Below are 12,841 nucleotides of genomic sequence, written 5' to 3' on the forward strand. Positions count from 1 at the left end.
GGAGTATGGCAAATACTCTGTGAAGCTTGAGCTGCAGGTAGCAGCAGGGGTTGGCAGCCACTGACCCTGCTAGAAAAGCAGTTCCCATGGGATGCACAGCCCCTGGAAGGATCAGCAGGAAGCCATGGTGAATAACAGCACCAGGGACAGCAGTGGGAGCTGCAGAAAGGTGTTGCAGCACTTAATCCATAATACGGGAAGGTGGAAAAAGCTACTTGGGGCACTGAAATGTTTTCCCAGATACCGCTGGCCCTATTTACAAGCTCAGCATTTCTAGTCCCATAGAGCCCAATAAATCAACCTGGGGATCCTCCCTGGTATGACACTCAAACTGTTGCATCCAAGACGAAGCATACATTTGGACCCTAACGTTTAAGAAAGCAAACAAGAGAGCATCCTGATAGTTTTTCTCTAATGAATCCTGCTGAAGCTTGAACTAAATTAAATATTTATTAGGACAGAAAAAGAGAGAGAGCAATAATGTTCCTTTCACCTGGTTGTCTAGGAGATGCATCCTGCTTAGCTCTTTGAAAATAATTTCCTCCTGCTAGTTTAGGTGCCCTCCATTAACTGATTTCTGTTTTTAAGTTCCTACACCTCCTCAAATTTTGTGTAAATCAGCCAAAATGTTCAACACAGGGGCTATGATTTATAGCTCTTAAAAATTAGTTGCCACACTAATTACTGCAGCATTTAAATTCATCTTAATTACCTAGCTCTTATTTTTACAGGTAAAACCAAGTAGTATTGAAGCCATAGGCTGGTATGTAAGCGAAAGACCTGGCCCTAATAACCTGCTTTGCAATAAATACAATTGTTATATTTACACATTTCTTCAATGTTACACACTCAGTGGTGGTGAAAATACTGAACTGATCCCATAACACATGGAACGGTTTCTTCTATACAGCTGTTCTTCATCCTTGCTTAGATGTGAGAGAGCTTTTACTTTTACCTTGCAAGGTGTATCTGTCTTGGGGAGATGCAGGATTCCAGAACCAGCACATCCCTGAGCTTTTTATATAGCAAAGAATCTCTGTCCTTTCAGTTCTTCTTCATGAAATCCCCCCGTTGCTACAAAGTACATGGAAATAACAGCTCCACGTGGAGATAACTACTAACAACTCTTTTCTTTGGCCTTGCCTTCTTAATTATGCTCATTTAATAACTGAAAATTATAGCGGGTTTTCATCAATAGATTTCTTGATAGCCTAGCACAGAAAGGAAAAAAGCCATTACAAATGCCATTAATATTCTAACATGTAATTATAAGATTATAATTGAGTAATGTGGTAACCCTGCAAGCACTACAGCTGCTGAAGAAGAAAACATAACAAAGATGGGTGGTTTTCTCACCCACAAGAATGCAAACGAGACATAATTTAATTGCAAGCACTTACAGAAATTCATTATGATTTTAGAAATTCACTGAAATTACCTCCTATGGAAGCATCTTTCTTAATATAAGAAATCAGGTTTTCAGCCATCTATTATTAGAACTGTTCATAAATGATTTAGGTCATGCCATGCTGTGCAATACACCTGAACATATTCTGTAGTAAAATTTCTAATGCAGGTACTGAAATTCATACTTAGACACTTAATTAAAAGCCTGACTTTCAGATGTACTTGCCACATGCAGCTCCTACTCAGTTCCCTGTCATTTAAGTACCTGGCTTCAGGCAGCCAAGATTGAAAAGTGCAGCTAGAAGAACATTATGGATAACTCACAATGTAGCTGAAGAGTCCTCTGCCTTTCTTGGGCAGAGGGCTTCCTGATTTTCTACCTGTGCCTGGGGAAAACAGCGGACGAAATGCTCAGCTGCAGCAAAGCAGCTAAGCCTGCTGAAATCCAGGCCATGCCTGCTTTGTCTGAGCATAGGCTGTGTAATTGAGTCCTTTCAATGGCAATTTCCATCAAGAAAAAAGACTGCCCTTAATGAAGGAGATCTACCCAGTAATTAGAAAGAAAACAGGACACCTGGGTTTGACAGCTTGAAACTGGCTCCCTGCAGGGCACGGGGGTTTGTACGTTGCATCCACATTCATAGCCTATCATAAACTCTAATTAAAGAGTGTAATGATAAATAAACCGACACTCCTCAAACTAGACAGATGTTGCTGTGAAAGGTGCACAAGCATGTGTACTGTTTTTCCCCATGGACTTTTTTCAGTTCATATCCTACAAACTCCTACTGTTTGAAATGGCAAGACTCAGACCGTGTTCTTGCTGACACCTGCATATATTCAAAACCATTCCAGGGAAGAAGCGAATTTGTTTCAGACCGTATTCTTGCTGACACCTGCATATATTCAAAACCATTCCAGGGAAGAAGCGAATTTGTTTTCCTGAGGGGCAAATTTGACCCGTAGTTTCAAAGCAGCCTCAGAAGGTTCATTTGAGTACCTAATGCAACTACAGCTAGTAACTATAGTTAGTATCGTTATACTAATCTGCCTTTTTCTGCACATTAGCTTTCTTCAATCTTTGCTTTCTCAGGTAAGTGTAGTTAACTTCTCTCTGTGTGTCCAACTGCAGAGAGGAGTCTTTGTATAGGGGACTGGTACAATTTTCATTGTCCTCACCCATCTCTCAGTGCATTAATTTTCCTTTGTACATGACTGTTCAATACTGCTTCTGCTCTGGGACTGAAATTAATTTCTAGTATGTTTCACAAAAATCCCTGGAAGCTTGTTCATTTTTTCCAACTACCTCAATTTAGATAGTAAAAGATACTACTTTGGCTTACATATCCCCAAAGCCATGGATAATTTTGCCTAATATGATTTCATTAAGGTATTTTTCCTATTGGGCATTTTCTTGGCAAGCTAACAGGTCAGGCTGGACCATAATAGTTACATGCAATTCACTGCTTAAGTTTATCATGTAGCTGTGTACAAGCTACATGATTAAACAATAGTTTAATCCCTAATAAATGCCTGGAATTTGTATTCCACAAAAGAATTTACCCCTTCTCCTCCTGCATCACTCTCACTGTTCCTCCACTCCTCTGTATACAAAACAAACAAGACTCTCCTTATCATGACTCATAATACAACCAAAAGTAAGGGAGCAAGAAAGCAAATGCCATGAGAGCAGCAGTTTTTGCAGGGTTGGGATGGCAGATCCTACTCTTGCTGCCTCAGGGAAAGGAGCAGGAAACAAACCAGTGGGGCACCACTCACTGCTCTTCCATCCTTATGCAATGATCTGTGTGACAGGACTGCAGGAACCTGCCTAGCTCCTTCAGAGCAGCATGCCCTTGTGTTGTCAAACCCACTTATGCTAGTTACAAGCCTCAGCAAGCCTTAGTTTTTTCCCAGCTACCTCACTGTGCTTTGTGCCACTCCTGGGAATTATCTTTGTTTTGCAGAAGTAATTTTTAGGGGCTTGGATTTAAGGAGGGAAGAGGTGGTTCTGCTCTTCTGTCCATATGGCCAGACATCTATCCAGCTAGTTTAAGGTTTACTGGAGCTTGAAGCTGTGGTGATGTTTGCATTACTTGGGTCTCTAGAGAAGCAGCTTCTGTTACTTGCACTTGTGATGGGATCTTATTTTCTTTGCTTTTGATACTTTATCTGCATGACTGAGTTAGGACCATGTAGAGCTACCAGTCCCTTTCCAGTTACAGAGGTAGAAAGGCATGACTGGCTGTAATGTGATCAAACCATTACCATACTTCTGTGTAGTATTTATTCACACTGCTAGCAAAAAACAATCATCACTGAACATAATGGCATTCAGGAATTCTCAGGATTTAGAGTCACTTAGGAGTTTTAAAGAAAAAAGAGGGTGGAGATAGCTGCATTATTAGAAAGAAGGAAAGGTGCTCTCTGTTGTTCAATATTTAAACTAGATGAATATTTACACAAGTGTTTCATGAGGAGCGAGTCTGCATTCATCTGTTGTAAGGTCACGAGAACTCTCACAAAACCAGGAACACGACAACTGCAAATGTTGAGCAAACAAGGTTATGGCATTTTTTTGTTTAAAGGCAGAAGAGCAATGTCAAAGATGCGTGCTAACATGAGCCTTCATTTTCATGTGGTTTTAGGCTTCAGCAGGGATGTTCCTCAGGTGTTACTGTTTCAGGCATGAACATCAAAAACCTTTGCAAAAATTAAACAAAAGCCAAGAGCCTCAGCAGTAAAAACTGCAGCAATCACATGCTACCAAGAGCTGCGGTGTTAAGCGACTAATCTGTAGGTGAACGGTGAAGCACTATTATGAATCAGACAGTTTTGACTTTGTAGAAAACAGAACCATCCTGACAAGTGTTAGCTGAACTCTTCATGATTAAGCAGAAGGGACAGATGCAGACTCAATATTTAGCTTAGTTAAACCTCAGTCTATTCTCCTTTTTGATTGGCTTTACACCCTGCAGACACACTGTCAAACTGCTGAGATACTGATGTTTCCAATTCCTTGTTTCTCTAGTTTGCCATTACTCTGAAAACAGAAGCACAGCTCACACATTCACTAGCCAAACAGTGGACAATAACTCCACTGAAAGGAGACAGGGTACCTCAGTCCATCACTCATCCCACTCACCATTTCCCATGACACTACATAATGAGATCATGGGAAACTGCTTTTAAAATTCAGGTTCTCCAGGGCTATCCTTTCTTCAGAATTAGAGCAGAGATCCCAGCTACAGATAGAAAATTATCTGTCCTGAGCACGACTAGCTGGTACTGTGGCTGCTCTCTCAGGCCTCAGTGATCTCTTGGGTATCCAAATGCAGCTCTGTGACTGCAAGCAGTCAGAAAGACAAGCAACAGGGCCCACAATGGACCCTAGAGAACTTGGGGTCAGTTTTGAAACTATGTATTTAGTGTTCCTTTTGGTTAAAGTTAAAAAAAGAAGTGCAGCTAGCTTTAACCCTAATGTGGTCACTCTAGAGCAACCAAACTGACTCAAGCATTGCTAAGACTTATTTTTGGATTGGTCTCATGCAGGTGAAAAATTTCTTGTAACACAATTTGAACATTCAGACCTAAAATCCAGCAGAATGAGTAACTTTATTCAGCTGTTTACATGTTTAAGAGCAGAGTCAGCATCTGGTGAATTTTAATATGGGCAGCTGCCACTGTGGAGACCAGTCACAGTTACTGAGCAGCAACAGCAGCAGTTTGTCCAAGGTGGTCTGTTACTTTCTAAATTTATGAGGCAGCAACCCTATACTGCGCTGCCGGTTGGTACCTCACCTCAAGTACAAACAGCCAGGTCAAATACCTCTGATGCGCCTGCACAGAAAGTTTCTGCCTTGCCTTTGCAGTCAGAGACTTCTAGTGATTCCTGCAGCACCTTGTGAGACCTTCTGTGCTCTCACTGCAGGTCTGAGCTTTCCAGACATGCTGCATTTCCTGAGTGCAAGCACAGGACGGTCACTGTTTCTCAAGTGGCCCCTGGTCACTATGGCAGATGAAGAACAGGCTTGCTGCTGTCAAAACTACTCATGTGCCCAGCTTCTAGCTGCTCTCCTTTCCCAGGGCAAGCAAGCTCTATCTTGCTGGCCTGTCACATCAATTGGTCCAGCCCTACAGCATGCTCTCTCCCATGAGCAAATCGTTCAAGCCGTGCCAGCCTGTTCCTACTTCTTGCTAAAATCGGTAGCTGTGAGTAGGCAACTGCCCTTGTCAGACTAGCTCAGCTCACCTGCAACTCCCCAGCTCCCAGTGGGAAAGCAACTGGCCTGGAAACAGCAGCCTAGCATGGCCACTGCTACCTCTGCTAATCCCATAGCAGGACAGAAGGCTGGCAGGGTTTGTTGAATCAGCCTGTGCCTGGCCTCTGTGGGTACAGCCACAGCAGTCTTCCTTTGCTGGCTGGGAGTCAGGACTCTTGCTTGCAGAGCAGGTCTACGATTGCTGTTGGCTGTTTACCTCGGTACTTATGGTGGGTATGTCAGCCCCAGCCTGGTGAACACCTCTCTGGCCGCACCGCACAAGCAGGTTTAGCCATTTAGCCACTCGTATGGAAGCATATTCCTAGCTCACAGGAGGGGAAATCATTCCTGACACTTGTCAGAGAGAATTTCAGGAAATTTCATTCCGATTTCAGTGCCATATTGGATGATAAAATAAATTCTTAAAGTACATAATTATTTTCCCTAATAAATAAATCAACCTTTTTCTAAAAAAGCTAGAGATGGCAAAAATCCATCGATCCTGATGCAGGGCAGTCAGCCTGGGTAAGGGCTATAGCAAATAAGAGACCATTTTTTGACAGCAAGGAAACCAAAATGAAGAGCACCAGGAGCTTGATATCACTTTAACAGGAATAGGAATTAATAAGTTTTATATGTTTGTAAGGTTAACTGCCCTCCTGGTGTACCAGCAGCACATTTCAGAGCTTGGAGTGGGACAGACACAGCTGAGCTGCAGACGCTGTTATGTGACCAGCACTTCCTAAAGCACAGCTACCTAGCATAATGCAAGCTAGAAGGTAAGCTCTGGATGATAACAAACTCGCTCAAATCAGGCTCATGACAGTGGTGGTAATGAAAGCCATGTACCTACTTGCTCTGAATTTTATTTCCCTCTATATTCACAATGCAAAAAGAAATAGCAGAAACTTCTTCATATACTACTGAGCAAATGAAGAAAAGATTAATTGTAAAAATATTAAACAGAAATAGAAACAAAATAAATGTAAGATAAACAAATAGAAAATTATAAAAAACAGTTATTATTGGAGCAAGTCCAGAAGAGGCCATGAAGATGATCCCATGAAGACAGACTTTTCAGCCTGGAGAAGAGAAGGCCCAGGAGAGACCTTATAGTAGTGCCTAAAGGGGGGCCTACAAGAAATCTGGAGAGGGCCTTCTTCAAGGGCAGGTAGTGATAGGACAAGGGGGAATGGCTTGAAACTGACAGTGGATCTTTAGATTAAATATAAGGAAGAAATTCTTTCCTGTGAGGGTGGTGAGGCCCTGGCACTAGTTGCCCAGAGAAGCTGTGGCTGCCCCATCCCTGGGCAGTGCTCAAGGCCAGGTTGGAGGGGGCTTGGAGCAACTTGGTCTAGTGGGATGTGTCCCTGCCCATGGCAGGGGACTTGCAACCAGATGATCTTTAAGGTCCCTTCCAACCCAAACCATTCTGTGATTCCATATACTAATTAAAAAAAAAAAAAAAAAAGGAAAAAAAGAAAGAAAAGCACTATAGGATCAGAATGCCACCTTGCTGTTTTTCCTGCTCTTAAACATCTGTCAAGGTTGTTACAAAACAACAGCTGCACACAGCTGAAATGCATGACAAACAGATGCAGGGGTGAGGCCAGCCCATCCCTGCTGCTCATAGCCTGTCAGGGGGAGGAGGCAGCCAGCCTCCTGGCAGTCATCCCTGCAGCCACCCTCATCCTTTCTGCAGCCACACAGGAGTCTCACTTTGCATCTACATCTCAGCAGACTTTCTGATCAACGCTCCCAGCTCACACTTACGTGAGCTTATCAGAAACCCCCTGCAGAGACTCGAGCAGTAACCCTAGGATTGGCTTGGCGATAGGAAACTGCTGCCAGGAGGTTCCCAGGGTGCCACCCAGCCATGGGCCACAGCAGGCTGCAACCCAATACTGTGATTCAAATAAGGAGCAGGAGGCCAGGCTCTAATTGTCAACTTGTGCTCTCTGTGTAAAAGTTACAGGTGTAAAGCATGTGCCACATCAGAGCTGGTGTGAGAAGTCTGAACAAGGAAGTAAAAAGCCAGAAAAAGGATTTTTTGTTTGGGTTTGTTTTTTTTCTTAACCCTCCGAAAAATCTGTGGTGTGCTGGGTGCCACCTCCCCTACTTTGAGCACAACCACATGTGCATGTGCATTTACAACCCATAGCAAAAAATGCCTTTGCAAGCAGATGTACAGATCATCCAAAGGGGCGGTGATCACACCTAGCATGGCCACAGGAGGCAACTCAGCACCTGGCACGTTTTTGTGCTTAGGCAATATCTATTTACACTGCACTTGACAAAACTGAATGCAAGCACCACCAAAACTAATGGCATACCTGCATGCACCATTAGCGTTACTTCCTGAAGTTAATCTAAAGTACAAGACAATATTCCAACTGTACATTTTCCATTTTATTGAAGACTGCTTTATGACCCTGCTTCCCTCTTCCTTCTTTTGGGAAAATGAATAGAAAAGGCTTAATTTAGCACACAATGAAAAGTGACAATGAATGCTTTAATTAGCATGTGTGGCCTGCAAAAAATTAGTGTGTTTTTGTTTGGTTTTTTTCTCCCAAGATCTTAAAACTCCATAAGTTGTAATATTTTTTCCAGTCTTTTAAAAGTAAATGGTTAAACATTTTAAGTACACAAGGGTTACTAGAGGCTAGGTGCAGGAGAATTTGTCATAGAAATGGTCAGGCAGCAGGCTTGGCTTCATGAATCTCCGTGCAATTTGCTACATGTTTTTGCTTCATAGACATAGTAATTCCGTATCTTTCCTCTTGCTTGGTTCTGTCCCACCTCCATGCTGCTCTTTCCCCATACAGAGCAGACGGTGTGGCTGAGGTGCGAGCTATGCAGCTCATTCAGACACCTTATGGCTAACTCAAAAAAAAAGCAGCAAACATTTAGTTCCTGAAAAGGTATTCCCAGATGATTAACTCTCTCAGATTCTGTTGCCCAATGAATTTAACAGTGCTTGGGTAAGGAAGGAAAAGAAGTATAAACTGGCCTCCCATAACCTAAATCTGACTTCCTGGAATCCTTGAAGAACTTGAGGCTTGAGGCAAATCCTATTTAGTCCTTGAGGCATAAAAACATTTTATTCACAGCTAAATTAGTAACTGGTATGTATATCACAATACCTCTATGAGCTGGTCTGGTTCACTTCCTTCTTCCACGGTAATTAATTTAGACCTTCCATTTCGTTCATTGTCCCGAATGCCAACAGCAACTTGAGTAGCCTTCAGCCGCTCGTATTTATTGCATGATGAGCCACACCACTGATAGATTTCCTATAATAATTAAAAGCACACACACATTAGCAATAAGATTCAATGCTGAGGAAAATCATGAAATTAATATCATATTAATGATTATGTGACTGGATCTAAGTCATGAGAACATTAGTGAAGCTACATCTTTCAGAGGTACTTTCCAGAAGAGATTTGCTAAGTCACTTAGATATTTATAATATGCAAGATATTTACATAATGTAATTTAGTATCCAAATACTAGGAGATCACTTAATCTCAGAATAGTCAAGAGTGCTGGTTTGACTGAGTTTTATCCCAAATACAGATAAATCTTCTGAAGATATATATGAAGAACCTGAAAGTCCTAAATTTGCTACTGCAAATTGGTTTTTATTTTACATCTGGCATTTTCTCATCTATTCTATTCAGCAGTGCCGGTTCTCATCTGTGGCGAGAAAGAAAGTAATTTCAAAATCCCAAGGAAATCCTGACTATGTGCTACTCACAAGTAATGTTAGATCTTTCAATCCAGTTTTCATTTTGGTGACTTTTTGTTGTAGAATGGTATTTGTTGCACACTCTGCTGCATCAAGCCACATCAAACTGATGACATCAGTGTTTTCAAAACAAAGTTTTCTTCACCAGATTTTTCCTCAGTGTACAGCTGATCTAATGCTCATAAAATTTCATTAACTTCAGATTAATGCCAGCCCTTCTAACTGTTGTTATCACAAACATCTTTATAAATTACTTCTAAAGATTTACAGATCAGGAATACCCTGGTTTTCTGGTCAGTTCCTCCCCAGCACAAATGGACGCTTCCTGCCTCAGGAACTGACTAAAGACAAGAGACACATCTGTAGAAGCTCTGCTCAGGAAATGCTGCAAACAGCCAGAGGTAACCTGCTTACCCAGGGGACAACCCTGTGCCATTGCCACCTTCCCAAGGAGGTCCTCAGGCACTAAAGAAGCTGATCTTCATGTTGATAAGTGAGTGCACTAGTGGCAGGAGCCCACCCCTAGATACCGTCTTACAGACCTTCAAGACCTTCATCTCACCTGGCTGAACAGGTAGCAAACAGGCTTGCCCTGCACATGACTGGGGAAGTGCAATTCAAGCAAAACAGAGTGTGCTCCCAAGGCACCTCTCAGGAAGAGAGGTGTCAGCCTAAGACAGGTCACCTAACCCAGTCACACCACAAACCAAGGACCCCTAGTTTTGGCAAGTCCCATTATTCATCCTGAATGCAAAGCATTTCAGAATAAAGGATTTAGATTTCAGTCTTGATGAAAATTACTAAAAGAAGCAGAATATGAGCCACAGAGCTGCTAGAGGCTGAGCTGGAAAGAACTAGTCAATGGGAATTAATTAGCTTGGCTGGTTGCTTCTCCCCCCCCTTCCCTTCTCCTGGAAGAAAATGATTTGATTCTATCAATTAGCCCAAACAGAACAGAAATAAAGGCACTCTATAATTTTCAACTTTTAAAAAGATTTAACTGGTTTGTGTTCACCTACAAAGCAAATAAGGATTTAATCAGGACCCTCACTGAGTTAAGTTACGGGGTCTTAGTTTTACAGGCTATATACAGCTGTATAAAACTTAGTTTTTTGGATGAAAACCTGTTTTCATTCAAAAAAAAGCTTTTAAAGCCGTTTCTGCTGACCACTGTTATTGAACAGTACTTGAAATAGTAGTTTGCAACAAGTGAGAGATGAAGCACAGCTTCTCAGTACTAGCAGATGCAGACTTTTGGAAGAGCCATCCAGAGGGACCTTGACACGCTTGTGAGGGGGGCTGATGCCAACCTCATGATGTTTAACCATGCCAAGTGCAAGGTCCTACACCTGGGTCAGAGCAATCCCAGACACAGCTACAGGTTGGGCAGAGAAGAGATTGAGAGCAGCCCTGCGGAGAAAGACTTGGGGGTGCTGGTTGATGAGAAAATGAACATGAGCCAGCTTCAGTGTGTGCTTGCAGCCCAGAAAGCCAACAGTATCCTGGGCTGCATCAAAAGGAGCGTGACCAGCAGGTCGAAGGAGGTGATCCTGCCCCTCTACTCTGCTCTTGTGAGACCTCACTTGGAGTATTGTGTGCAGTTCTGGTGTCCTCAACATAAAAAGGACATGGATCTGTTGGAACAAGTCCAGAGGAGGGCCACGAGGATGATCAGGGGACTGGAGCACCTCCTGTATGAAGACAGGCTGAGAAAGTTGGGGCTGTTCAGCCTGGAGAAGAGAAGGCTGTGTGGAGACCTCATAGCAGCCTTCCAGTATCTGAAGGGGGCCTATAGGGATGCTGGGGATGGACTCTTCATTAGGGACTGTAGTGGTAGGACAAGGGGTAATGGGTTAAAACTGAAACAGAGGAAGTTTAGATTGGATATACGGAGGAAATTCTTTCCTGTTAGGGTGGTGAGGCACTGGAATGGGTTGCCCAGGGAGGTTGTGAATGCTCCATCCCTGGCAGTGTTCAAGGCCAGGTTGGACGAGGTCTTGGGTGACATGGTTTAGTGTGAGGTGTCCCTGCCCATGGCAGGGGGTTGGAACTTGATGATCTTAAGGTCCTACCCTAACTAGGTCCTAGGGTCCAACCCTAACTATTCTATGATTCTAAGACAGCTAATATTGATGCCACCTGCATGCAAAACAGTGCTAGCAGCTTCTGGTATATACTTTTCTGCCTGCTCGGATATAAAAAACAACAAACAAAAAAACCTCAGTGATCTCACAGCCAAGTTCCCTTCCCTTTGGAAGCATCCTTCAAAGAAGAAGTTTCAAGCTTATGTCAGGCTTATACAGATTCCCAGAACTGGATGCCTTTCAACTTGCAGATGTTGCACAACAAAAGCTGTGAGGTTTTCAGCTTGCCTTTAACAACAGGACTCTAGGCTTAACACAAAGAAAAAAAAAATAATAAAAAAATCTGCTTCCAAGTTCTGGTTTAAATTCTGTCAGCTTACTGAGTGCCCAGAATCTGGAGACCCACTTGGCTTTGCGTCTGAACCTTATCTTAAACCTGGCTTTCAACATTTCCACAGGAAAGGAAAATATTAGTGCATATTTGGGGAAACAGGGTTTTTTTTCTAAATAACTAATGAAACACTGCCTTGAGTCTGTAGAAAGTAAAAAGTTTCTATTTCAGCAGAGTTTTTAATATATTTATTATAGCCATGCACTGCTTTAGACAACTCCCAAGTTTTGGGAGACTTCCAGAAACACAGACTCCTTTAATTTCTGAGAATTTCAGCACCCAAACTTACTCATCAAACCTCTTCTTGGCTTACTTCCTACTAATTGAACTTATTTGAAATTACATGAAAAACAGGAAGCACTAAAGATATAGCAGCAACTAATAGACATTTTTTAGTTCCCTATCTGGAAGCAATAAGAGGAAGAAGACATAGATACGGAATTAGCTGAAGAGGTTATGAAGCTATTGCCTTAGTGTGTATGCTACAGTTCATGGAGATTACTCATTGAGAAGGGTTAAAAGTTCAGTTTCCAGTTGTATATGTCTGCCCTTCTTGGTCTTTCAGTAACTGACCATGCAAGTATTCTCATCTACAAAATGAACAGTATTTACCCTACTGACCACAAGGATATTGTGAGAACTAAATTGTCACTGCAAATTACAATGACCTTTACTTCTCAGACAATACATTTACATGTTCTTTTCTTAGCATGTCTTAGCATAATCTGTCCCACTGCACAGCTACCCTCTGGCTACCCTGCATTCACAGCACATTCTCCCAGTCTGCCTTCTGTCAGCAAGTGACTAAACTAGGCTCTCCTACAGTCCACTGGCTCCAGACTTCCAATAAAAATCTACAGTAATGGATTTCAGGTCTTTTGATTTGCAGACTTCATTATTTTCCTTATGGAACCCACATTCCTTAACTACAGAAACATTCCCCCAG

General features: G+C 42.3%; 1 protein-coding gene across 2 annotated transcripts in view; it reads right to left on the bottom strand.

Moving 5' to 3' along the window:
- Positions 1-12,841, bottom strand: part of SCIN (scinderin) — a 48,153-nt gene that overhangs the window by 21,633 nt on the left and 13,679 nt on the right. For both annotated transcript variants that reach the window (XM_061356481.1, XM_061356482.1), the window contains exon 4: positions 8,813-8,962. In XM_061356481.1, the coding sequence (XP_061212465.1) occupies positions 8,813-8,962 (150 nt within the window). The remainder of the gene's footprint in view (positions 1-8,812; positions 8,963-12,841) is intronic.

The sequence above is a fragment of the Neopsephotus bourkii genome, unplaced genomic scaffold (assembly GCF_033783945.1).
Source record: "Neopsephotus bourkii isolate Nb327-2 ecotype Australia unplaced genomic scaffold, CSIRO-AGI_Nbou_v1 NB_855, whole genome shotgun sequence".
In the NCBI taxonomy this organism is placed as follows: domain Eukaryota; kingdom Metazoa; phylum Chordata; class Aves; order Psittaciformes; family Psittacidae; genus Neopsephotus; species Neopsephotus bourkii.